This window comes from Monodon monoceros, unplaced genomic scaffold (genome assembly GCF_005190385.1).
Source record: "Monodon monoceros isolate NGI ecotype Baffin Bay Population unplaced genomic scaffold, NGI_Narwhal_1 Super_Scaffold_21, whole genome shotgun sequence".
Taxonomy (NCBI): domain Eukaryota; kingdom Metazoa; phylum Chordata; class Mammalia; order Artiodactyla; family Monodontidae; genus Monodon; species Monodon monoceros.
Window position 1 is genome coordinate 73143751 of NW_021703778.1, and position 26976 is coordinate 73170726.

General features: G+C 44.7%; 1 protein-coding gene across 1 annotated transcript; it reads right to left on the reverse strand.

Moving 5' to 3' along the window:
- Positions 1 to 203: 203 nt before the first annotated feature.
- LARP6 (La ribonucleoprotein domain family member 6) lies at positions 204 to 19438 on the reverse strand. Its single transcript, XM_029236127.1, has 3 exons — positions 19061 to 19438; positions 5682 to 5892; positions 204 to 1766 (listed from the first exon to the last, which is right to left on the reverse strand). The coding sequence occupies exons 1-3, from the start codon at positions 19261 to 19263 to the stop codon at positions 699 to 701; spliced, it is 1482 nt and encodes a 493-aa protein (XP_029091960.1). The 5' UTR covers positions 19264 to 19438; the 3' UTR covers positions 204 to 698.
- Between the last annotated feature and the right edge of the window lie 7538 nt (positions 19439 to 26976).

Here is a 26976-nt window from a genome sequence, read left to right on the forward strand (position 1 = left end):
CTTGTAATGAAAGACTGTGGTGCTCTAACATCTGCACAAGCTCTGCTGACCTCTCAGGCTGCCGGAAGCCCCAAGGAGAGCCCTGGGGCACACTCAAGAAATGTGTCCCTGTTAAGCTCCTCAGAGCCTCATGACACCACCCACAGCCTTGTCAGAGGCACACAGATTTTGTCAGGCACAGTCTATGGGTTCAGAGCCAGCACTCCCAGTTAGGTGTTTTATTATTTATTCACTTGACAGGAAACATACATTTGGTCGTATAAAACACCATGCTCCTGGCTTAACTAGTTGCCTTCGTACAACAGAACTCCTCTGGGCTTTCAAGAAGCCTTTGCATGGCCAACTGAGGATGGCTCAGTCACTGGAGAGAAGAACCCTGCCACGAAGAAGAGACCCACTGCCAGGCCCTCTCTGGGCAGTCTCTGTCCCACAGCCCTCCAGAGTCATTCACACACGTTGGGCATCATCAAAATAATGGTCATGCTGGGAGGAATGGGTGCTCTGAACTAGAAGAGGGTCTTAAAACCAGAGCATACCAGGCAATTCATATATATTACAAACATATAAATTAAGAGGTCTACACGTATACAAAACCTTTCAATGGGACTTAATTTCACTCTATCTCATGCCAGGTATTTGTCAGAACCTTGAAAACAAAGGAGGTTTTCAATGGAGCTGGTAATAAAAATAGAAGGTATTTATACACAGGCCCTGCTCCTCTCGTGTCCACTGTGGAATCCTCTGGTGTTGTCAGGGCCTCTGGGCAACCTCAGCACCCCCACAGGTAGCCTATCTGCAGTCTGCATCTTCCGAGAGAGCAGGGGACTCGCTCTGGGGCTCTTCTCCTGTGTCCCCATCTCAGCCTGGCGGCGCCTCCGAACCCAGGGGCTGCCAGAGGGAGTGACGCTGCTGTCCGAGGAATAATCCATGCACTTGCGAAAGATCTCAGGACTGGCACTGGAGTTCGGCCTACCTTCTTCGGCCAGTGGGGATTTTCTGGAAACGCCTTTTCGTTGAGCCAAGGGGCTGCTCCAAGGACTTGAGCACGGGGAGGCATTCGGGCTCAGAAAGAGATTCTGGTGGCCAGAAGGGCTGAGCTTGTTGGTGACTGCATGGCGCCGGCCAGCCATAGGGGACGTGGGATTGCTCTCGGGGTCGGAGGAGCTGTTGGCGGAAGACTCATCCCCCACGTACTGAAGCTCCTCAACTCTCCTGTTTAGGGACTTGTTCAGGTGGATGCTCGAAGTGGGTTCTTCATCCTGGTTCTTCTCTTTGGATGGTTTCTTTTTGGGTGGCTTCATACCAATCAGGACAGCTTTCATGCTCTCCCGGCCCTGAGATTCTGTGATCATGAACTCATGGGCTTTGATGGCCGCTTCCACCTCCTCGAACTCCACAATGGCGCACTCTTGGGTCCCCACCTGGCTGTACCGGCCACTGATCCTCCGGATATCAGGAGGCAGCTCTCTCCCGGGTTTGAGGATTCGCACCGACGAGATGACTCCAAAGGTCCCGAAGAGCTTGAGCAGGTGTTCCATCACCTTCTCCTGCACCCTTCCATTCTTCTGGGGGGTGGCCAGGGCCCAGAGCTTAGGGGACAGGTAGAGGTCATAGACCAGGAGCATCTTGCTGGGGAGGTTCTCGCTGGGGAAGAGTGGGACAGGGGTGGTCCTCCTCACCTTCCGGTGGTCCTCATTCAACTCGAGGGTCACTGAGTACTTCAAGGCATGTGCTGTGGTTCTCCAGTCCCGTGTAAGGTGTTTCACCTGAAGAACACAGAGCAAATCAGAGATGATACCTATTGTCCTTGTCCTCCTGGTGTCCTCTATAATCTCCCTCCCTCCTTTCCTTACCCCTGGAACATCAGTAACTAGAATTATACCCGGTGTGTGCAGGCACTCAGAAACCTAGTGAGTGAACGAATACACTTTCTACAGTTACAAACAAGGCAGCATGGTTTAGAACAGTGCTGTCCGACAGATCTTTCTGAGGTATGGGAATATTCTATTCTGTGCAAGTTTAAAGGTTAAACCTGCAGGTTCTGGAACAAGGCTGTTGAAAACACAAATCCAGAGGCCACCTCTAACTGACAGTAAGACCTGAAGAGTTATGCAGTCCCTCAGTACCTCAACTTCCTCATCTGTAAAATGAAGACATTAATAGTGTCTACCTCATAGAACTATCATGAGGACTAAATGAATAAAGAAAGGTATCCAGATCTACCCCCAGACACACATTTTACATACATAAAACTTAGGACAGTGTCCAGCTCACAGTGAGTACTCAACAAATACTATGTGCTATCATTATTTCAAATATTACAGGCTACCATTTTGACAGGATCTGGAGATTTTAACATTCAAATCCTTCTCTGAAGTGGTGCTTCCACATTTCTGCATTCAAGACACAGAAGGTGCCAAAAGATCTTTCAGTATCTCCTGAAGATGATGTGGGCTGTTTCAACTTGGAATTAAATGCAACTTGGGTGTCAAGGAGAATGATGAAACGGTCCCTCACTCCTCCTCCTTTAGTGGAAATTGTGCGTATCAATGTTGCAGCGCATGGAAGCTATATTTATACTGTAAAACAGCAATTTTCGAGAGGCCCACTTCTGGTGAAGGGAATGCCATGGAGAATGAGTCATCCCGAAGAAATGGTGGACGTGAGTGGGTGGGTGGGTAACCTGAGCCAGGAATGGCGAGATCACCCGGAGCCAGTGCAGCTGCTCTGCAGAGGCACCCTGACCCAAACAGGAACTTGCCGGAACTCAGAAGGGAGGGCTCCCAAACAGGGCGGGGTGGGGGGAGCCCTGGCAGAGCTCTGAGTAGTACCGGCAGGCTCCTGGAGAGAGGGCACTCTCCACTCTAGCCTGTGGCCTCTGGGTGAAACAGCCCAGGCTGGGGCTTAGGGTATGGGAATCACAAGTCACCTACACACAGAATCAATGGGCTGATTACCGTGGCAGGAGCCAAGGGCAGAGAGAAGCAGGTCCAGGCTTGGAGAGTTGGACTGCAGGTGGACAGGGTCAATGAGGGATCCAGAAAGGGTGAAGAAGATGACCACAGGACAATGGCTCTGTGGGGGTGAAACATGGGGGGGCCTTCTCCATTGCCAGTCATGGAGGGAGCACTCAGGAGAGCAGGGGAAGACTGGGCAAGGAGTGCCTGGGGGAAGGCCAGGGCGGCCTTACTCAGAGGGTCGGAGAAGCTGCTGGAAGGCCATGGCCAATCCAGAGAGAAGCAGGACCCAGTACCCACCGCCCAGAGCCAGGAGTCAGGGCCACTGGGAATCTCTCTTAGGTCTGAGCATCCCAGGCCTGGGTCTGTGAGCTTGGGGAAGGAGTGTCCAGGCACCACCTAGGAAGAGGAACCAGAGAGCTGCCATCTTTGTGCAATTACTAGAACTTGGTAAGATTTTCCAAAACTCTGTGATGGCCCTGGTCATATATGTTTCCTATTATGATTAGCAGGAAATGCTTTAGAATGAGAAGGGTCTTTGCTGTCATTTTGGAGGTGTTGGGGAGTCTGTGTCTACTCTGCAGCCAGTTTTCAACAGAGAACTCTCTGTTGAAAGATCCAGTAAGTGGCAACTTAAAAAGGAAAGAAAATTAGGCTCACTTTTAGGGTCCCTGGGGAGGAATAAAGGAATGTACAGGATGATTCCACTGGCTGCTCCATTTTGGGTTTCCCCCACCAGCACTTTCATGTGAGGGCTTGCTCACTGTTCTCTGGACATGTGTGATACTGTGACTTATACTAAGAAATATACGTATTTGGTCTTCATCCCTGTTACTGGCACTGAGTTCCTAAAACGTTTGTTAAGTTCCTGAGCGATAGAGCACAAGGAGCATCTTCCGCTCTAATGAGGCGACTCTGGGTGGGCTCCTGGATGGGACCAGCCATGATTTGAAGCTTGGAACTTTTAGCCCTGACATTCTCCAGAAAGGGGAGAGGGGCAGGAAATGGATGTAATAATATCCATATTATTATTATTATATAATAAGATAATTATTATAATAATAATTGATCATTCTACATGACAAAGACTCCATAAAAATCCCAAAAGTTCAGGGTTCGAAGAGCTTCTAGGTTGGTGAACATATCCTAAGGAAGGTGTCACACCCCAACTTCATGGGGACAGAAGCTCCCACACTTGGGACCCTCCCAGACCTTGCCCTGTGCTTCTCTGCGTCTGGTGGTTCCTCTGTATCCTTTATCATATCCTTTAATAAACTGGTAAATCTAATTAAGTCTTTTCCTGAGTTCTGTGAACAGCTGTAGCAAATAATCTAATCCAAGAGGGCGGAGGTCATGGGAACCTCGGATTTGTAGTCAAGTCAGACAGAAGTTGTGGATCCCTGGGGACGTACTACTTGTGACTGGCATCTAAAGTGTGGTGCAGAACCCTTAACCTGTAGGGATCTGATGCTATCCCCAGGGAGACAGTGTCAGAATTGGGTTAAACTGTAGGACATCCAGCTGGGTGTCACAGAATTGCTTGGTATGGGCAAAAACCTCCCCCACATCTGGTGGCAGAAGTATTGTGAGGAAGAAGAGTAGGTTTTTCCTCTACAACATGAAATGCCCTTTCCCTTCTCCTGTACCTTGAAAACTCCTACTCATCCTTCAAGATCCTATTTCAATGTCACTGCTTCTGGGAAGACTTCTCAATTCTCCAGGCAGGGTTAGCTGCTCTGATCAATTAGCTCCAAACAGTACTTTGTTCTTTCTATTGCAGTACTGTTGATGGTCATATTGTGATCCTTCACTGGTCTGTGTCCCTTATTGGACTTTGCCAGGGCACGGGGGAATGACATGTTCATTTTGTATACCCTGTGCCTAACACAGCACTCAGCATACAGAGCAAATATGTTTGATGAACGAATAAAGGAAAGAAATCAAGAGAAGAGGGCAGAGTCTTCCAGCAGGCGAGGCAGAGAAGAGCTCCGGGAGGAAAGCTCTCCTCCAGTGTTCTCTGACAAAGAACACAGGCAACTTGGCTGGGACCCACTCGTTACACATCCTGTTATGCAACAGGCCACGTGGGCTGTTCCATTCTAGTAAATACACTTTCCCCAAGGGAGACACAGAGTTCTTACTCCAACCGGCCTGTTAACTCTTCAAGAAGCAGGGAATTCACAACCCAGTTGCTGGATCTATACAGCAGAGACATGCGGTAGATAGCCTACATCTCCATCCTATAGATGAGGATGTTGGCATTACACAGCAAAGGAGGCTGGTGTTTTGGAGGAGGCTCATCTCCCAGAGCTCCTTCCTCCTCTTATTTATTCAACTTGGCAAATGAAGAGCTTTGATTTCAGATAATTCTAGGCTGGGTAGGTGTCTCTCAAGGTCACTGAGCCCCCTGTCCTGGCACAGCATCCTCCTGGCCACCCACTTGTCCGGCAAGAGTGCCTGAACTTTGCTAAGAACAAGTAATGTCATTTCATAACTGCCACCAGCTGAGACTTGTCCCAACACCCAGGACCCTTTTAATAGAGTGGGAGGGTATTCTTAATAATGATCCTAAATCCCTTCTCTTGATCATTTTCCCCTTTTTCAGGGCTTGGAGGAAATAAAAAGTTGTTAGTCATCAGGTTTCAAGGGGGTAAAAAATATTGAGAACCACAACGCAAAGCACCTCTGAAATCCTCAAAGCGGCTTCTGAGAACGAAGCCTCACCTTTTTGAAGGATGTGAGTAGCTTGACACTCACATACCCCAGCTTGTTCCTCCTCACGTGCTTTAGCAGGAAGGCGTCCTTCTCCAGGTTTTCATCAGAAAAGTAGAATTCGATCTGATCCACCAGTTTCTTGATTAACTCCTCATCCGGGGGCTGCCACTCCTGCTCCAGGTCTTCACGCTCGTTCTCGCCCCCACTTGTCGTGGCGCCACTGAGACCAGAAGGGGACACGAGGTGTTAGGGGTTGAACCGTAGCCCCCAAGTTTCATGTGTTGAAGTCCCACCCCCCCCCCGTATGTCAGAGTGTGATGGTATTTGGAGAAAAGGTCTTGCAGATGTCATTAGAGATGAAGTCACCCCAGAGTAGGGTGGGCTCTAATCCACGCGCACACAGGGAGAACACCGCGTGAAGATGAAGGCAGAGGTTGGGGTGGTGCGGCAGAGGTCAAGGAATGTCTAAGATTGCCAGCCAGCAAACCATCAGAAGTTAGGGAACAGGCCTGGAACAGACCCTTCCCTAGCGCCTCAAGAGGGGGCAAGCCCCTGCTGACATCCTGATCTTCTCAGAGAGACAGTCTCCTCGGAGAGGAGACTTCCAGCCTCCAGGACCATGAAGCAATAAATTTCTGTTGTTCTAAGCCACCCAGTTTGTGGCCCTTTGTTACAGCAGCCCTAGGGAACTGTAATGGGTCACATGTGAACCGGGCTCCTCAGAAGTGAGAATCACATGGCCACAAGGGGAGAGATTTTTGCCCCCAACTAGCGAAGAAATCAAGCTTTCATTTTTTTTTAATTTAATTTAATTTTTTTATACAGTAGGTTCTTATTAGTCATCCATTTTATACACGTCAGTGTATACATGTGAATCCCAATCTCCCAATTCATCACCCCCCCACCCCACCCCCCGCTGCTTTCCCCTCTTGGTGTCCATACGTTTGTTCTCCTCTTCATCTGTGTCTCTATTTCTGCCCTGCAAACCGGTTCATCTGTACCATTTTTCTAGGCTCCACATATATGCGTTAATATACGATATTTGTTTTTCTCTTTCTGACTTACTTCACTCTGTATGACAGTCTCTAGATCTATCCGCGTCTCTACAAATGACCCAATTTCGTTCCTTTTTATGGCTGAGTAATATTCCATGGTAGATATGCACCACTTCTTCTTTATCCATTCATCTGTCAATGGGTCAAGCTTTCATTTTTAACAAGGACAGAAGATCATTAAAAAAGAAAAACAACACCCTCTATTAACATTTATGTTGCTCTGCCATTGCCAAGATGCTTTTCACACATACTCCTATTCTCCCCTCCCCACAAATCCCGGTTTCTAGAAGATAGTTTAGCAGAGTAACTAAGAGTCCTGGTTCTAGAGTTAGGCTGCCTGGGTTTGAATCCTGACACCAGCATTTGTTAGCTGAGTCAACTTAGGCATGGAACTTCACTGCCATACTTCAGTACCATTAGCTATCAATTGGGATTCATGATAGTCACTTTCTTGATAGGCTTGTGTGAAGATTAATTAATTCATGGAAATATCTAGAAGAGTACCTGACATACCCTCAGGGCTCACTAAGTGACAGACACACTCATTTATTCAGTCATAAGGGGCAGATATAGGTTTCAAACTCAAATTTTCTGTCTCCAAAGTCAGCACACATGATACCTTCCACATTTTGTTGGGACACTGCCGGAAATCTGGAAACAACCTCATTCACTGGGGCCTTTCTAAATGAACCCGCCTGCCCCCCAGCAGCTCCACCTGGACATACTTCCTCTCCCTCTCTCCGAGAATATTAGGACATGAGAACAAGGCAAAGAAATCCTGGGCAAAGCTTCTTTAGGAAGGCCAATCTTTCATGAAGAGATTATAAAATCTTCAAAACCATAAATATTTAAGGAATTTGTGATTATCCACATCATAGTTGACCACATTAGAAGTTATCAAAGGTGAGTTCCCTTTTGTATATTTAATTACCAAATTATGTATTATATAAATACTATATTTATTATTCAATAAAAAGTATTGGTTAAAAATTACTTCCAGAGAAAAGAAAAAGAACTACTTTCCTTTGTGGCAATTTGATGTCTAATAACATTGACTATCAGACCCAGAGCCTCCATCAACATGTTCCAAGCAGAAAGAGCATCTCTTGGGACAGATGCACAAACCTAATCCCCCTAAAGCATCCTTGTCCTCCTAAAGCATCCAAGGTACTTCCACTGTGTTGGGAGAACTTGCCAGGCTCCCAAAAGGGCTCAGAGAGTTCATATAAATAACCAATTTTTAAAAAAAGGTTCATAAAGTAAAAGAACCTACGAATGTGACAGTTTAAAGCCGGAAAAGGCTGAGTAATATTCCATTGTATATATGCACCACTTCTTCTTTATCCATTTATCTGTCAGTGGGTCAAGCTTTCATTTTTAACAAGAACAGAAGATCATTAAAAAAGGAAAGCAACACCCTCTATTAACATTTATGTTGCTCTGCCATTGCCAAGATGCTTTTCACACATACTCCTATTCTCCCCTCCCCACAAATTGTTCTTGACTCCCCACGTTCTTCAACTCCAGCAAAATTTTCACTGGCTCACAACCTTAAAAAAAAAAGCAATTGTATAAGAGTCCAAATGAGAAAAAAAATCGAATATTCCGGCAGGAGAAAAAAAACACTAAATCTATCTCACAATTTTTCAATTTCAGAAATTACATTTAGCATAAAATACAGGCACTTGTAGATCTTAAAAATGAAGAGTTTTAGTTATTTGCCTGTAGAGAGTCTGGAAATGGTTTTTAAAATACCTTACTGATGTCACAAGACAAATGTGTAGGTACTAAAGGAAAAAAAAAAACAGTCTGAGAGACTAACTTTAAAAGTATGTTTCTTCAAAAGGCTTTTTAAAAATGGGATGATAAACTAAGGGAATATGTTAAGGCAGCCCATTAGATATAACAGATCAAGTGCAATTTAAACAGTAGATAAGTTGAATATTTTAGAAGTCCCTAAAAGGTAGCTGCGGCAGACATCAGTCTGACTCACCCAACATCTAAGAGCAAACTCTTTCTCACTTGCCCTCCTTTACTATGGAGGTTATAAAAACTAAACGCTCACTTTCCCAGTCTCTCTTACAGGTGGTAGCCATTTGTCATGTTATGGCCAATAATACAAGTGAAAATCTCTTGGCCTTGGCCTTGGCCCTTCCCCTTTTATCTGTTTTGAGTGTGGATGTAATGGTTGGAGCTGTAGCAGCTCTTTTACTACCATAAGGAAAAGGTCAGGAGAATCAGCTTGGCCTAATTTATTGACATTATTGGTTCTGATATTACTGATTTGCTGAACCAACTACTATAACTACATACTTGCCTAATTATGATTATTACATGAGAAAGATAAAATCCTATTTGTTTAATTCACTGTTAGTTGGGTTTTCTACTACTTACAGCCGAATACTAGGACAGTAACACTACACTGAGAAAAGAGGTGCTCAAAACACGTCAAAGGAAAAGTGTCAGTGGAAAAATCAATGAAGTGAAAAAAATGCCAGATGGAAAGTACAAATTTTCACTTTATTACAGAAAGTGTACGCCCTAGATAGCAGTTAAAATGGATAGGTTGAATATACCAGATGAAATAACTAAGAATGCATAGGAAATTCTGGGCCCAGCTGACAAGGATGACAATGAATAGCAGGGGATGGGGTGAGGTGTGTGATAACGACCAGCGAAGAGTTTTGGGTGGACTCAGAGGCATAAGCAAAATGGCCCAACTTACTACAAATGGCTAGTATATCACAGGTGACCAGACCATTAAAGGGACCCACAGACCAATAAGTCCTATTTCCTAACCAGAGCAGTTGATGCCATCACTAAAAGTAAACTTACACACAAATAAAACACAATGGAAGGAAGATGATGCACTTTCTCCAGTGCCTATTCTAGACCCTCCCATTCTCCCCAAGGTCAGCCACGGGAAGGCTTTACTCCCTGCCGATGATTCTACCTCAGACTTGATTAAGAAAATCAAGTTCATCCAATCAGACTTGCCCAGACCTTCCTCAGACTTGTTCTGTGTGTCTGGACATCCACCAAAGAATTCATTTGCTATATCTGGGCGCCTTTTCTCCATCTTGGTCTCTTGCCTCTGGCTGCAGGATGGGACACAGTTGATCACCTTCTTCTTGATATTCTCCCCCTGGGCTTACATGAGTTGTTCTTTTCTGCGTTTTCTTCCCATCTGACTGCCCTTTCAGGATCTTCTTCCTCCTCCCATTTTGAAATGTAGGTATTTGCCAAGGATCTTTCCTTGGTTCTTTATCCCCTGGCAACCTCTACACTTCAGCCACTGGTTGGCTCATCTGATTCAAGTCTGCCTCTCCTCCTACCCCTCCATCCTGCTCTCACTCCTGAGTCCAGTCCTCAATTCCTAACTGCCTGCTGGACGTTTCCACGTGGATAGCCTGATACTGCTTCAATATCAATATGTCCAGAATCAAGCTGTCACCTTCTGCAGAACTCAGCCTCAGGTAGGACCAAAGCCTGGGCCTATTTACCAAGAGACATTCTACCTGGGAACCTCATCTTCTTTTCACACAATTGCTCAGTAAATAATCCATAATGTGTTGGGAGGTGACTCTGTGTCAGTATTTGCACCTGGTGAGCAAGTAACCAGAAATTCCAGAACAGGTGGGTAGTACTGGGAGGTGACAGAAAGCCTCTGTGTGAGTGCAGAGGTGAGCTTCTTGCACCCAGAGGACCCCTCCCTCTGCATGGGTGCTGTCAGCAGCAACTGTACATCTCCCAAGGGGAATCTTGGAAGATCAGGAAAGCCTGTTTTATATAGAGGAGCCTGCGGCACTGTTTCCTGGTTCTTGTAACAGCCTTTGAACACAAAAGACCATGTATCCTTCACAAACATTAAAGAAGTTTGTATTCTTTACATATGAACATCGACAACTTTTTGTCAATTACAACTTTCCTAAAATAACCACATTATCTTCCCCCCCATACTGTCCCACAAATGACTTTCCCTACACTCTCTTCTATGTGCTTAGACTCAAAACCTAAGATGCATTTTTCAGCCTTCTCTTTGCCCCCACATTGAGTCAGTTATCAAGTGCTGATTTTACTCTGCAGTGTCTCCCATCTGTTCTCTCTTTTCCATTCCAACTGTTCTCATTACTTCTCCCTCGGACCCTATTAATAGCTCATCAAAAAATAATTCTTAAAAATTAAAGTAATACATATACATAGAACCAACTGAAATAAAATAGTAGAAAACTTATAAAGAGAGCAACAATCCCCCTCTTCACTCCTCTTTCCTAGATGCAACCTCTATTCAACCATTTAATTCCTATGAGAGTTGCTGTATAGGTCTATAAAATAAGTTCATAGCTCTATGTATCACTTGCCAATTTCTGGAATTCTTTGTTGATGTCCTATTATACAAAAGAAGGATTTGGGGTCACTGAAAAGCCTCTTCTTTCAACTTTTAAATTTTTATATTATTTTTGGTTTTCCTATTAGCCTTCTCTATGTGTTTTAAATAATATACTTAAAATTCTCTTTCTTATTCCACCAACATTAAAAAATATTTCCCAATTCCTCACAACATATGATGTGCATATTATTACCCCTCCTTTTCCTTCATCTCTCCTTACATTTCCAACTTCCCAAATTTTATCAGATGTGCCTTTATTTCATTTTCTCATGGTTCATAATATTTACAGTCTATTCTGGAACTACTATTTCATGCTTTGTCTATAGATAGATACTAAACTCTGAAAGTCAATCAGTTGTAGGTCATTATTATTACTATATAAACATTGGTCACTGCAGGGAGAAGGCATTTGCTAAGGTTACAGTTCTCTTCTTAAAATACTGTCAGTTGGCTGACCACTTGGACTGATCCTCTATGCCTATTATTCCATCACATTGTCTGTCTGTGTCTTTGTCTTTGATTTATATGTGAAGAGATTTCCTTGACATTATCTTCCAACCTTTTCCAGTGAATTTTTAAAAGTTCAGTAATTATTTAGTCTTTAAAAATTCTTTTATGTCTTCAGATCGTTCCTTTTTAAGAGCATCCTGTTCTTATTTTGTGGATACACTATCTTAAATTCTCTCAGGGTACTAACTGGAGTATATATAATTTTTAACAGTCTCTTCTGTTTCCAACAGTGTTGCCTCTGTATCCTCTGGGGTCAGTTTTTCCATTTAACTTTCATGTCACTGATTTTCTTCACGTGGCTGGTAAACAGCCGTCTTTTTCTTTTTAAAAATACACTTATAATAGTTTTAGATTTACAGAAAAATTGTGAAAATAGCATAGAGTTCCCATATATCCCACACCAGAATTCTTCTATTATTAATAGCTTGCGTTAGTATGGGACACTTAATGAACTAGTATTAATACATTATTATTAGCTAAAGTCCATACTTTATTCAAATTTCCTTAGTTTTTACCTGATAGCCTTTTTCTGTTTCAGGATCCCATCCCACGTTACATTTATTCATTGTGTCTCTTTAGGCTCCTCTTTTCTCTTGGCTATGACACTTTCTCAGACTTTCCTTGTTTTCGATGACCTTGACAATGTTGAGGAGTACTGGTCAGGTATATTGTAGAATGTCCTTCAATTGGGATTTGTCTTATATTTTTTTCATGATTAGACTGGGGATATGAGTTTTTGGGAAGAGGACCACTGATGTAAATTTCCATTCTCATCACATCATATAAAGGGCCCATACTATCCAATGACTGATAATTGTGGATGTTGACCCTGATCACCTGACTGAGGTAGTGTTTGTCATACGACTCCACTGTAAAGTGACTCCTTTTCCCCCTTTCCATACGGTACACCTTGGAAGGAAGCCCACACATAAGGAGTAGGGAACTATGGCTCCATAGTTATTCATTCTGAAGAATGAAGTCTGGGTTGCTTTTTCTTGGTGGTTTGTGAGGGCTCCCTAGGAATATGTACACTCCTATTGTTTTTCTTCCTTAGGTGGCTCTATATACATGGGTGGGGCATGCCAATTGGCAGGCTTCACTTCAGAGTGAACTGGAAGGGAACAATTAAGTAGGAGCCCTATATCAGGTACCAGCTCTACCTTAGCAGCCCTAGATCACCACTTAGTTCACTCAATTCCTTTAGGAAATAATCTTGTTTCTTTTTTCCCCTGGGAAGTAAAGGGTATATTGTCTACTACCTTTCATTGGCAGGTACAGAGGCTGGGCAATTGTTCTAAAGGAAGAATTTAAATTACCTCTCAGATATTAGCATCCCTTTTCACTCTTGCCTCCTTTGCGTATTTCCCAACCACAGCCTTTCTAGGGTTCTTTCTTCCCACCTCCTGTCACTTCCTGTTGTATTTTGGGCTACAGTCTCTTCCGTTCTGTGCCTTATTACACGTTTTCAAGAACAGCTATAAAATGCCACTGCTCTGTCTTGATACTAATAATGTTTCCTATTTCCTATTAAATAAAATCCAAAATCCTTAGCTCTTTATTCAGATTCACTTAGAATCTGGCTGTAACCAGCTTCCAAATGCATTTCTATTTCCTTGCAGATCCTTTGCTCCAAGCAAATAAAAGACATATAGTTCCCCATATCACAAGGTTTCTGGACTCTATGCCTTTGTGCATGCTGTTCCCACCTCCTTGAATGCCTTGCCCCTCTCTCTCAGGTCCGAATCCTAGTCACACATCAAGGCCCATCTCAAACGTAACTCTCCCAGGAAGGAAATCATTTCAACTTCTCCTAATACTTGCCTCTATTTATATCAGAGCTACTTGTGTGCATATCTTATTAGTGCCCTGAACTCTAAGTTCTGGGAGGGTAGGATTCATATTGGTTTCTTTCATTCTACCCAGAGCCTTGCACGTAGTAGGAATTTAAAAAGCATCACCAAGGTAAAGTGAATTGTTTCTGTATGGGCAAATCACACCTATCAGAATTCTTTTAGGGAGAAAGTATGGTTCCTGGTGAATATGTTGCTAGTGGCCTTTCAAGAGGACTGTGAAAAAGTTTTACGTTTGCGTTACTGTTTTGCTTTAAATAAAGTATTATAAATTGGGAGTGATGATGAGTTCTTTTGTTATGACTGTAAACTTGCTAGAAATGGAAACAAAGCATAGAAATAAGGGGTACATTTCGAAACAGCTAATTGGGCTCCACAGACCAGTGTTGAAATATCTATTATATTGGTAAATGATTTGGAGAAAAAAGGGCAGGATAAGATCTCCAAGGCTGCTTTTCTCATAAAATTTCAAGCTACTTTGGCTGTTAATTGAGTGGTTAATCAGATGACATCTTCCGAAGGAAAATACCCAGACTAAAATGGTGGAGTAATGAGCTCCTCACTAAGACTTTCAGTACAGAAAAATTTTTGGACTCATCATCTATCCCTGCCAATGGTCTAATATATGTTGGTTGGGTCACCAAGACCAGGAAAATGATGGACAGCAACATGGAGGATAGTGAACACAAAGGAGAAAATAACATCTATGAAAAACACCAGGGTCCAGTACCATTGTGTGAAGTTTCTTTTGACTCGTCTCTAGAAAAAGATAATGAATCTGAAAAGGTTCAAAAAGGCAACCAAATTGATAATGCAATATAAAAACATGAGGGAAGATTCAAAAAATAAAGGTTCAGGAGGACAGGTCGAAAACATATATAGGTATGTACCAACTCTGGAAAAGGTATCACGGGAACAACTACATAACAAGTGTTGGCAAAGATGTGGAGTAAAGGGAACCCTCATGCACCACTGATGGGAATGTAAGTTGGTGCAGCCACTATGGAAAACAGTATGGAGATTCCTTAAAAATTAAAAATAGAACTACCATATGATCTAGAAATTCTATCCTGGGTATTTATTCGAAGAAAATGAAAATATTAATTAGAAAAGATATATCTACCCCTATGTTCACCACAGCATAATTTACAACAGCCAAGATATGGAAGAAACCTAAGTATCCATAAACAGATGGATGAATGGATAAAGAAGCTGTGGTTAGGTGCGTGTATATATATATATATATATATATATATATATATATATACACATGCACACACACACATATACACACAATGGAATATTACTCAGCCATAAAAAAAAAGAATGAAATCTTCTCATCTGCGACAACATGAATGGGCCTAGAGGGTATTATGCTAAATGAAATAAGTCAGACAGAGAATGACATATACTGTATGATTTCACTTATATGTGGAATCTAAAAAACAAATGAACAAACATAAGAAAACAGAAACAGAGAACAAACTGGTGGTTGCAGGGAAGTAGAGGGAGGAGACAAATGGGTGAGGGAGATTAAGAGGCACAAACTTCCAGCTGCAAAGTAAATGAGTCATGGGTATGAAATGTCCAGTGTGGGGAATAGAGTCAAAAATTACGTAATATCTTTGTATGGTGAGAGATGGTAACTGGACTTATCGTGGCGATCATTTTGAAGTGTACAGAAGTATCGAATCACCATGTTGTGTAACAGGAACTAACATAGTGTTGGAGGTTAATTATACTTCAAAAACAAACAAAGTCAGAAAAAGAAATCAGATTTGTGGTTACCAGAGGCAGAGGATGGGGGAGAGGAGGAGGAATTGGATGAAGGTGGTCAAAAGGTACAAACTTCCAGTTATAAGATAAATAAGTACTAGGGAAATAATGTGCAACATGACAAATATAATTAATACTGCTGTATGTTATATGAAAGATGTTAAGAGAGTAAAGCCTTAGAGTTCTCATCACAAGGAAAAACATTTATTTTCTATTTCTTTAATTTTGTGTCTATATGAGATGATGGATGTTCACTAAATGTATTGCGATAATCATTTCATGATGCATGTAAGTCAAATCATTATTTTGTACAACTTACACTTATATAGCGCTGTAGTCAATTATATTTCAATAAAACTGGAAGAAAATAAAAATAAAAATAAACTGAGGGGAAAAAAATAAACTGAGGGGGGAAAGGCAAGGAAGTGCTCATTTCTGTTTGCCTCTTTACGAGGGACTCTTGTTCAATCCCAGATGATCAGGGAAAGCTCTATTTTACATACGAATGTCAGCTAATAAATGTACAAAGAATGAGAAAATCACCAATATGTAATCCCCGATGAACTGACTCAAGCAAAGATCATCAGTGGATGCTAACACCATTAGGTGAAATGTCGCTGGTGAAAGAATATTCACGAGAAGACCAGATGTTACTTGTTAATCACAATGGAGGGATCACCTTAACCAAGAAGTCAAATTTAGCATCACTAATGATGTATGCTGCCTAGGTGATACAATAAGTTTATGGTAGTGCCCAAAGAGTCTTCTTGCCAACATGTTTCACTGAATCTAATCAAGCCTTCTGCGCTAAGTTGAGCTTATGGGAAACACATGGTACAAAGGAGCAAGTTAAGCTATACGATGAGAACATAACCAGACCAGTTCAAACTGTGAAACATTCAACAAGACATCTGGGCTCTTATCTAAAATAGGAAAGCATTAAAAAAAAAAGTGGGGATGCTCTAGATTAAAAGATTCTAAAGAGGTATAATAGACAACTGTCTCGATCTGGGGTTCTGGTTTGAGGTGAAAAAGAAACAGCTGTAAAATACAATGTGGGACAATTGGGGGAAACATGAATGTGGAACTTGACTATGAGATTATTTTAGGGATTATGTTAGGGAATTATTGTTAATTTTCTTAGTTGCAGTAGTAGTACTATGATTTTATAGGAGAATGTCTTTATTAAGAGCTACAAAATGAAGTACTTAGGGTATAAGTCTTGTGTACAACATACTTTCAAATAGTTCAGGGGAAACCACACACATTATACATCCATCAAACAAATATGGCAAAATATTAACAACTGTTTAGTCTAGATGGCAGGTATACAAATGCTCAGGTTACTAACTCTTTCACATTTTATGTCTGAAATTTTTTATGTTAAAAAGGTGAGAAAAAAAGAAAAGACATCTTTTTAGTGGGCAAGATGGGGGTAAGACTAGAGAGATGGTGCTAGGTATTGGAGATATGGAGAAGATTAAGACAAGGTCTCTGCCTTCAAAGATCTCACTGTCTAGAAGAGGAGAAACACACAAATATTTCAACTTGATGGAGTGAGTGCTACGATAGAGACACACATTCATTCAACAAATATTTATAGAACACCCACTACGTGGCAGGTGCTGTGCCAGGCACTGAGGATGCAATGAAAACCAGGTATGCACGGTCCCTAAAATCATGGAGCTCATATTCTTATGAGGGAGACAAAACTATAGAACTACAATTGTGGTGTGTACAGAGTACTACAGCAACACGAAGAAGAGAAAACAAACTTGGCTTTGGGGTAGGGACTGAGGATGGTGGGGAAGAGGCAGCGAAGTTTTAAGGCTACTAGAAATTAATCAGAGGGATCTGAGGTGGGAGCACAAAGACATGTGGACACAAAACAGCAACCTGTGTTCAGGGACCTAGTGGGGTCAGCACCGGGGGAGCATGGATTGTTAAAACGGGCAGGGAAGGAAGCAATGGCTGAGGGACGATGCGGGTGGATACCCATCTCAACCAGAGAATTTGGGAACCTGGGCTTTCTCCTGCAGGCTCTGGGAGCCCAGAAGTGTCCACACAGGGTGGTGGCCACTGCTGTGCCAGGCTGGCTCAAGCAGGGGACAGAGTGGTGTCTGTTCTTGGCTGCACTCTCCTTGTGCTCTGGATGTTTGCCCGCTGGGCTCTGTCAGCTCCACCACTCTGAAGAGCCCCAGGGGTTTTTCTGGAGTCAACTCTATGCCAGTGGGCAGCAGGAAAGGCTTCAGACTGAATGCTCCATGAGACTCCAGCCCCTGGAGCTGGGAGAGAAGGGTGGCTCTGGGGTAAGAACCACCCCATGCCCGAAGAAAGGATTGTGTTCTTCTAGATCTCCATAGGGGTTCCCAAGAAATAAGTAGGGCTTTAATCCCTGCTAATGGTACAGTCTCAAAATGTAGTACCCGGGGTAGGGGACAGCTCTTTGCCACAGTTACATGACCTCTGAAATGATTTGACTAAGCAGCCACCTTCTCAAGGTTGTGAGATGTCAGTGACTCGTTATTTTTATACTTTCAATACTCAGCACACAGGTAAGTGAATGAACGAATCAGACTTTACAGTAAAGTGCTGATATTATGTACTAATCTCTCATGTCACCTGCTGTGGCCCAGCTTTGCTGCACTAAACCACTGGGCTGGACTTTCCTGCTCGAATACCTCTATCTGAATGCCCTGAAATTCTGGGTCCTTAAATCTAGACCTCTTCCACGAGGGAAGGGTCAGGCAGTGAAGGGGAATGGCTCTAGCCCCAGGATCCTCATGCCCTTGGGTTGAGTGTTCTCCCAATGAAGTAAATATATGCCTGCCAGGGAATAATCCTGCAGAGCTCTGGTAGCTCAAAGCATGTGCAAAGAGGACTCTTAATAGATGCCTCTTGGGATCTCCCATTATTTGCAAGTTCTGTCACTGCCCTACTCTTATTGCTAGGGATGCTCCATATTGCAGCTCCTTTCAACAGCAGGAAAAAAATCACAGTCCTGAAAGGCCTGGGTGTTAGTGGACACAAGAGTAAGGTCTCTCTCTGGCTGAAAATAAAGCTCAGGGCCCAGAGGTGAGCTTAGACAGGTGGTTTCTTGTGCTAGACTACCCATTACCCAGGAACCCAACGCCAAGGCAGCAAGATGATGATGCAAGCTTAGAAGTCAGATGGAGAAGGGGCATGAAAATGGGAATCCCCCAGCAGGGGAGGATGAAGCAGCAAGCCCTGAACTGATTCCAAATGGGGCAAATGAACTCTCTACACGGTGAACTCACTCCTTGGATCCCCCAGCAGCAAGTGTCAGCTGTGCCTGGCCGGCCCCCCAACCCCACTTGGACTGATAAGCAGACAAGGAAATGATGGCAGTGAAGGCTAGGTGGGACCACTCTCATGGGGAGGTGGGCCTGCTTCGGAAGTGGAGACTGGGTTGGGCTAGGCTTTTTGGAGGGTCTTTGGGTGAGCTCAGGGAAGGAGAGTCTCCCTCTGGGGAAGAGATGGCGAGGATGGTCCAGGAAGGACTTCCCCCTGGGTCCCAGAGCATGCCCACGTCCAGGCCCCTCAGATCCCCGCCGCCAGTTCCGAGAGCCTTGGTGGGGTTAAAGGCTGCGGACCCGGTCACCAGCAACCGCCAAAAGCCAGTTCTGACTCCGTGGGACGGCCCAGCGCAGCGTCCCGGGGCAGGGGGGGAGTGTGGGGGGGTGACGACCCGCTATGCCCGCGGAGTTGTGCCCCCCCAACTGGGGTTCGGCCGGGACTCGGGGTCGGCGACTCCCACCTGGGCCAGGGCCCTGCCGCCGCGCTTACCTGTGCCCGCGGCTCGGCTCCTCCTCGCTGGCGCTGCCCCAGCCTGGGCTGAGGTACCGAGAGGGGTCCCCCGAGCCCCGCGCCTCCGCCCCCTCCTCCTCCTCGTCCTCCAGCTCCTCTACGTCCTCGGCCTCCTGGATGGCGACGCGGATCTGCACCGCAGTCTCGGGCCCGGACAGCGCCTCCTCGCCGGGCTGGGCCATGGCTCGCGGGCCGGCCGGGTCTGCGGCGCCGCCGGGTCCCCGCGCCGCGAGGCCGAGCCAGCGGGGCGAGGACTACTGCGACGAGGGGGCGGAGGCGACGCGAGCGGCTCTGCCCCGGAAGGACGGGGGTCGCGGCGCCCCGCCCCGCGCCGCCGTTGCCACCACCCCGACGGCCTACCGAGCGCCAGCGCAGAGTGGGTCGCGTAGGGGGAAGGTGTCTTCCTCTGCTCTCCTCTCGCAGAGGCCTGTCCGGGACTGATTCCCCGACCCCCCGGTCCTAACAGTGCGCGCCTGATGCTCACACGGCCCAAGCCCGAGTGATGTGCCAGGGCTCCCTCCTCCCGCCCGCTCCTTTCCAGGCGGCCCCGAGGAGGGGAGGGGCGCGGCACATCTGACTTCACAGTTTGTGGATGACTCTGGGGGTGGCAGGCCCAGACAGCAGCTTAAGGGGCTTCTGTGCCCCCTGCGCGTCTCCCCTTCTGACTTGCACAGACGACCGAAACCTCCACCGTAGGTCTGTATGTTATAAGCACCCTCTACACTGTGCGTCTTGTGACGTCAGGGACTTGGCTCTTGCCGTGCCTCATTCTAGTGGTTCCCAGAGTGTGGTCCCCAGACCAACAGCACCAGCTTTACCTGCAAACTTGTTAGAATTGCACATTCTCAGGGCCCACCCAGACCTCCTGATTAAGAAGCTATGGTTCAGAACTTTGTGCTTTACCAAGCCCTCCAAGCGATGCTGAAGTTCACTAAAGTTTGAAATCCACTGCTCTCTATGCCTCTTAGAATATGCCCTGCACATAGTAAGCATCCAAATATTTGTTGAATGAATAAAGGGAGCTACTGAAATGCCAGTATGTTTGAAACCCTGCCACCTTTTCACATTTAGCTTTATATTGAGTTCCATCTCAGCCCTTCAAATGTGACCCAGAAACTAGGGACAGGGGCATAGAAATGAATAAAACTTCCATCTGCTTTCATGAAGCTCTTGATTTAGCGCCTTATGCGTAATCTGTTGTGTTAATTTGCCACAGTAGGGCTTCAAAAGAATGGAAACCTGGACCAACACCTTTTGGCTCAAGAAATGGGGTCTTGGAAATCAGCATCCTTGTAAAAGAACACCATGCACAGGGCTCTGGGCACCTGAGCTGGGCCAGGAGAGACCCAAGGGGGCAGTAAGTCAAACCTTTTTAAGGTTTGACTGGAATCTGTATCCCTTTCTTTTTCAGATCTCTCTTTTGAAAGAAGAGGTCCTAGAATGAGTAAGTGAAGGAAGAGGTACACCCTTGGTGTTCTGCCCTAGAACAGCTCACAGCCTGGAGTCTGAGCTACTAGGAGGAAGAGGCAAGAAGTCAAGAGGATCTGTACCTCCCTCCAGGGCTACAGTGATTATAGGACCTCTACACACCTGGTCCACCACTGCAATGAAGAGCAAGAGGAAAGAGATTTGTAAGCCCCTTCACACCTCCTGATCTGATAACTTTAGTCCCTAAATTCACAAAACAATATGCATCATGTCATTTAAACAGTTGTGTGGCAAAAACTCCAGGGATTATTATCCCTACCCAGGATAATGGTTCTATTGGTACCAGGTTTTAATTTACGTAGAATTCATGCATACCTTATATCAGGGTTTCCAATTGCCTGACCATAAGAGTCCCCCGGGGACTGTTCTGAAAATATAGACTCCTAGTCCCCTATAGTTTGAAAACAGGCAAGTTGGTGGGTGAATCTGATCTGCGGAGGTGTTTTATTTGGTTGGAGTTTTGAAAAAATAAATTGAATTTATATGCCCTTAGATCCAAATATTTCTACCTATGCTGATTTTGGTATTATTTATTTCTGACTCCGTATAAAGGAATTTTGGATCTAGAAAGGATGTTATACACCATCCAGCCCTGAGCTCCTCCTGTTCTGGATTGGGTACCCTCAAGAGTACAAACCTTTCTGCCAGGGCCCCAGTGAGAGAATCAAATGCAAAATTTTCATGAAATTTTTAAGGCAACTTCACATTTGATTTGATTAGTTCTACCCACACACCTCATCATTTGTGTCACTGATGAAGGAACCAGGCCTTTTAAAGGGCCCCTTCTGGTTTCCAGCTCCTTCCCACACTGCGCTGTGGCCAGGGAATGAGGCCGCTTCCACTCAGGCCTGTGTTTAGCATCACTGCAGGGAGTCTGCATCAGTATGGAGATGATTAGCAAAGCTTCCTTCAACAAAGTCATGACCTCAGCCCACGGTTGGCCTGGTTCGCTTTCCCTGGAATCTTGAGAGCTCATTTTTATAGTAAACTCAAACTGGGACATGGCTTTTTTCCATAGTTTCTGAGTATAAAACAAAAGGAAAAACATTGACAAGGCATCAGGATGGCCTACGGTTAAGTGGAGACCGCTCCAATAACTGTAGGTGAAGGAGGCATTTTATTTACTCGTTTGTTTAAGTACATAACTGTGCTGGCCTCAATTTTGTAAAGCTGGCCTCAATTTTGTAAAGTGACTAAGACATGATCCATGAATACCAGGAGATGGAGGGAGCCTGGAAAAGAGAGGCTTCAATAAAAAGAATGTGTCCACTGCAATAAATGTTGTAGCAGAAATCTAAACAAAGAGGCACAGCCTGTAAAAACATCACCAAGGATGTCTTGACACTTGTTAGAATAGCTTCCACCTAAGTAGCAGAGTATAGTAGAAAAAGCACCTGCTCTGGTATCAGATAGACCTGGAGTCAGACACCAGCCTTGCCACATCTTAGCTCCATAACCTCCTGCTGTTGTTTTCTTACCTGTAAAATGGTCTGAATGATCCTTACCTCATCAAGCTGGAGACGTGGATCAAATTAGAGTTTGTGGAAAATGTCTAGTACAGCACTTGGCCCAGATTAGATGCTTGGTGTATGCTGGTATACACTGTGATGTGGACTTCTAAGTACTTTCATACCAGGAAAGGCTTAGCCTGTGTGGGGAACACAAACACTCTAGCTGCTGCATATGTATCTTCCTCCATTGTAAATCAAGAAATTGGTTATTTTTTTGTGTAAATGCAAAAAACTTTATAAATTGAGGTAGCCTTTCAGGGCCAACTTAATTCTGCATACACTGACAAAACAGAACCTCTCTGGGTAGGAAATCAGCATCTTTCTACAGTTCATTTTTAGCTTCAATAAGAATCAAGATATCCATCCACAGATATGAGGTGTTTTATGAGACTTGTCCATTAATATACATTCTCCCTTGTTGAATAATATCAATTCCCAATAGCCACCTAACCAGAAACACATTTCCCAGAATGCTTTGCATATTGTTCTAATCATGTGACTACATTCTGGCCAATAAGACGGGAGCAAAATGTTTTCTCCCACTTCGGGGTTGTGCTTCTAGAAATGCAGATGTGTTTCCCTGGACTTTTTCCTTTGCCCATTGGCAGGAGCAACCATGTTGGCCCCAAGGATGGAAGCCACATGTTAAAGATGGCAGAGAGAAACCCTGGACTTATTTAGTGAACCATAATCTGGATCATCATTTGAGAAAAAAAGAAACTCACACCTTGCTTAACCCTCTGTTTTGAGATATCTTTGTTACAGCAGCTTAGCTTGTATCCTAACCAATACGTGAGGATTTACTAATATTGGATGAAATAATGTATGGAAGCAACTAGCTCAGGGCTCAGGACATAGTAGCCACTAAATAAATTGGTGCTAAGTTTTAATTTAAAAAATTTGGTAGTATATATAAGTCCATGCCACCTTCTCACTTTGTCCCAGCTTACCCTAAATGTAAAATAGATAGCTAGTGGGAAGCAGCCACACAGCACAGGGAGATCAGCTCGGTGATTTGTGACCACCTAGAGGGGTGGGATAGGGAGGGTGGGAGGGAGACGCAAGAGGGAAGAGATATGGGGATAAATGTATATGTGTAGCTGATTCACTTTGTTATAAAGCAGAAACAAACACACCATTGTAAAGCAATTATACTCCAATAAAGATGTTAAAAGAAAATCTGGCAACTCAATAACATTTATTGCATGACAAAAGTATACAAATTATGTGGTAAGAATGAAGCAGAATTCAAAAAGGGATAGAATATAGGTCTCTCTTTCTAGGAGCTCACCTTCTAATGGGGGACTTGAATCCTTTATTCCTTCTCCTAAGCCCTTTGCAAGAATAGCACCACCAGCATTACTAGTGGAAGTCCAGCCGTTTTTGCAAGTGGCAAAGACAGTGGGGGCTTCCAGAAGGCTCTCAGCTACTGTCTCCTACTCCCTTAAGTATGAGGTTCCCTCTCTCCAAAAAAGCAACATCCCAAGTTTGGGTCCCACCATTTAAAAATAACACCTTGCTGTTCTAACATTAATTTCTTTGTGGCATATTATCAAATTGTTTTGGCACATATTTCAGAAAGACAGTGTTTAAGCTTTGCCTGCCATTTATGCCTTGTAGAAGACTAGTTTATCAAACTGATGGGGAGTGCAACACATTAAAAATAGATGGATTTTACTTGGGGGGAGGGAAGTGAGAGGAGGGCTAGTTCTAGGAGAGTGTTCAGAAATTTCAGGGGTAAAGGTGATTGGCAGAAGTGCCAAGAAGCATAAGTAGAGGCACTCATTGAGGGAAAGCCTGAAGAACTTGCACAAAGCTGGATCACACAGAGCAAGAGAGCCAGTTGCAGTCTCTGGTCAGAGAGGTGAGAGCACCCCTGGTCCTCCAATTCTTAGGAAGACATACAGCAGCCAAAGCTTCAACCTGGTTGGGGTGGGAGTTCTATTAGGTCTGAGATTCTGTACACTAGTCTCACCTAGGGAGCGCTTAAAAAGTCTGATGTCCAGGCTGCACCCCCCTCAATTAAGTTCTGGGGGTGAGACCCAGGCATCAAAATCTTCCAAAGCTCCCAGTGATTCCGATGTGTGGCAAAGGATAAGAACCTCTGCGTTAGATCTTTCAGGTTCATGTTCCCCAGACCCCCTCTGGAGACTGGCTACTGGCCTGCCTGATCTCCAGGTGCAAGTAAAGAGCCCAATTCAATCCCAGAAGTTTCCTAGAGTTTACTGAAAGACTAGGCGACACGAAGGCGAATTTCTCCAGTGATTTCTCCGCAAAAGCAGACTTCTAACCAGGTTGCTGCAAACGGTTGTGCAGGTTGTACATAGTACAAGGATGCTTGGTAAAAGGGAGGAAGGGACTGAAACAACAGCCTAAACTCTGCTCACCCAGCTGTCACCCTGGCCTTGAACTTGATGCAACCTGAAGGAGAAGAGGTGCCTATTTCTAATTCTCACGAAGGAGCTAAAGGGCTAATAGTGTCTCTGTTTCAGGCCTGCTTGAGGTAGAGACGAAGGGAGATTTAAGAACCATCTGCATTGGAATTACCTGGGATCTTACTAAAACACAGGTTCCTGGACCCTCATTCCAGATCTAATGAATTAGATCTCTGGGAAGGGGCTTAGAAATCTGTGTTTTAACAATATTCCAAGTGGTCTCCATCAAGCTGAAGTTGGTGACCACTGGCCTAGTGTATGGGATGGTCTTTCAATAAAAATAAATTGAGCACCTCCTACATGCCAAGGATACAAGTGCAAATAAGATCCTGTCCCCTCCTCAAGCATCCTGATCCAGTGGGAGACACAAAGTGTGGGTCCCGGGAGGAGCCCAAGCTATGAGCTCTGCTGGGGTTCAGATAGGTCTGGCACATTCAGAGAACCAGTGAGCAGACCCAGAAATCTCTATGAGAGGAAGCTCCTCCCAGGAGAAGAGTCATCCCAGGGACATAGGAGCCAGGCACCACAAGCCTGACCCACTAACAAAGCCTCCACTGTCCAAAAGGAGTGATTTGGAGGACCGCTTAGTGTCTGATGTATGTTTGCTCATGGTCCAAGGCCCTGTTACCCTGTTTCCGCCCTGTGTTTATATATCTGAGTTCCATGGAAAGCTGGGAACCTGTGCATTAAAACTGAAAGAGCTGTTTTCCTATAACCAATATAAACCATTTGGGCAGAAGGAAAATGACTTTGGGACCCTACTGACTGAACATACGCATAAAGGGGGAGGCGTTCTTTGCCACTGCGCAGAACAACATCTCACAGCTTTGGCACCTCCTGTGCCCATCCTCAGCTGCAGGACGGAGACTGTGGCGCCTGGTGTACACAGCTGGGCCCAGGGGAGAGGGCACTGTCTAGCTGAGAAGTGCTGGGGCAGCAGAGAAGGGATGACCTACAGACACCAGGTGATGACTAGCTAGACTTGTCTGTGAACACATGTGAGACCTCTCCCCCTAGAGAGTTCCCACAGATACTTGGGGAGTCTTTGGGGGGGTGGGTGTGAGGATCATGTATTAATGGCATTAGTGGGCAAGAAGGGACAGGTGGCAGGAGGTTCAGAAGACTGGCCTTTCCTTCATCATCATCCCCTTTGCAGAAGGAACTTAGTGCCCAGTCAGAGTGACTTCTAATCTGTAGCCCAAACCAAGCACTCACTCCAAGGAGCCCTGAGGCATGGGCACTGGCATGGGGCAGGGGTGTTGAGAGAGAAGGACGGACCCTGGGGTTCTGGAGGTGGGGAAGGTGTGTGTCATTTCCTTTGCCCAGTTTGGAAGGTCTAGCACATCCTGGCCCCTGCCCACTTTCCCACCCTTATCTCATGTCACCCTGGCCCTAGGTCTCTGCTCCAACCATGTGGAACTTCTCTCAGTTGATTCCAAGGCACCAACACACTCTTTAGCTTCTGGTGCTTGAAGTACTAATTCTCCCCCCTTTTACAGGCCAACTCCTACTAATCTGTCAGCCAAAATGTCACTCACTCAGGTGGACCTTTCTGGAGTCACCAGTTTAGTGTCTAGGGCATTCAATGCAGCCCATAGACTCAGATGTGGAGAAAATGTAGCTCTTTGGGGTGATGGAAATTGAATCTCAGTTTTAGTTTGCACTCTTCCCACAGAAGACTTTTTGATTAAAATTCCACACTGTCATCTGGTCACTAGTCATCTGTTTTCCCAGGAATCTATCTACCAAAATGTCTATATCATCAGTCAGGAGCTCTCTTGGCTGCCTCAATGCCAAGCTTGCTGCTTCAAGGCCAAGACTGGAACATGGGGAACTTTGCTGGGTTTGCCATGATACTGTGGGCTTAGAATCAACACCACTGACACACAACCATTTTCCTCTTGCTTCCATTCTAGAGGAATCATTTTCTGGTTCCCGGAGAGGTTACTCCCATCTCAAACCTTATTCTGCTCAATGGTTGCTAACTTCTTTCCCAAAACTTTTTATTATTTTCATAGATACAGAAAGGTTGAAAGAATAATTAAATGATCATCCTTATAAATTCTACTGGATTAAAAGATTGTTAATATTTTGCCATCATTGCTTCCTCATCTATAAGTACTCCAGACTGTGTCTTCTAAAAATAAAGGCATACGCCTACATAACCACAACACCATGGTCACACCTAACAAAATTATCAGTATTTCCACAAAGTCATCTAAAATCTAGTTCATATTCAATTCCCCCCAAATGTTCCATTCCAATAATTTTTTATGCTTAAAAACAAAAACCAGGGCTTCCCTGGTGGTGCAGTGGTTGAGAGTCCGCCTGCCGATGCAGGGGACACGGGTTTGTGCCGCGGTCTGGGAAGATCCCACATGCCGCAGAGCGGCTAGGCCCGTGAGCCATGGCCGCTGAGCCTGTGCATCCGGAGCCTGTGCTCCGTAACGGGAGAGGCCAC

Excerpts from the sequence above, each read along its gene's own strand:
- LARP6 (XM_029236127.1), bottom strand. The coding sequence starts at position 19,263 with ATGGCCCAGCCCGGCGAGGAGGCGCTGTCCGGGCCCGAGACTGCGGTG. Across the intron at positions 5,893-19,060 it reads GAGCCGAGCCGCGGGCACAG|TGGCGCCACGACAAGTGGGG; the intron begins GTAAGCGCGGCG and ends TTCTGGTCTCAG. Across the intron at positions 1,767-5,681 it reads TACTCACATCCTTCAAAAAG|GTGAAACACCTTACACGGGA; the intron begins GTGAGGCTTCGT and ends TGTGTTCTTCAG.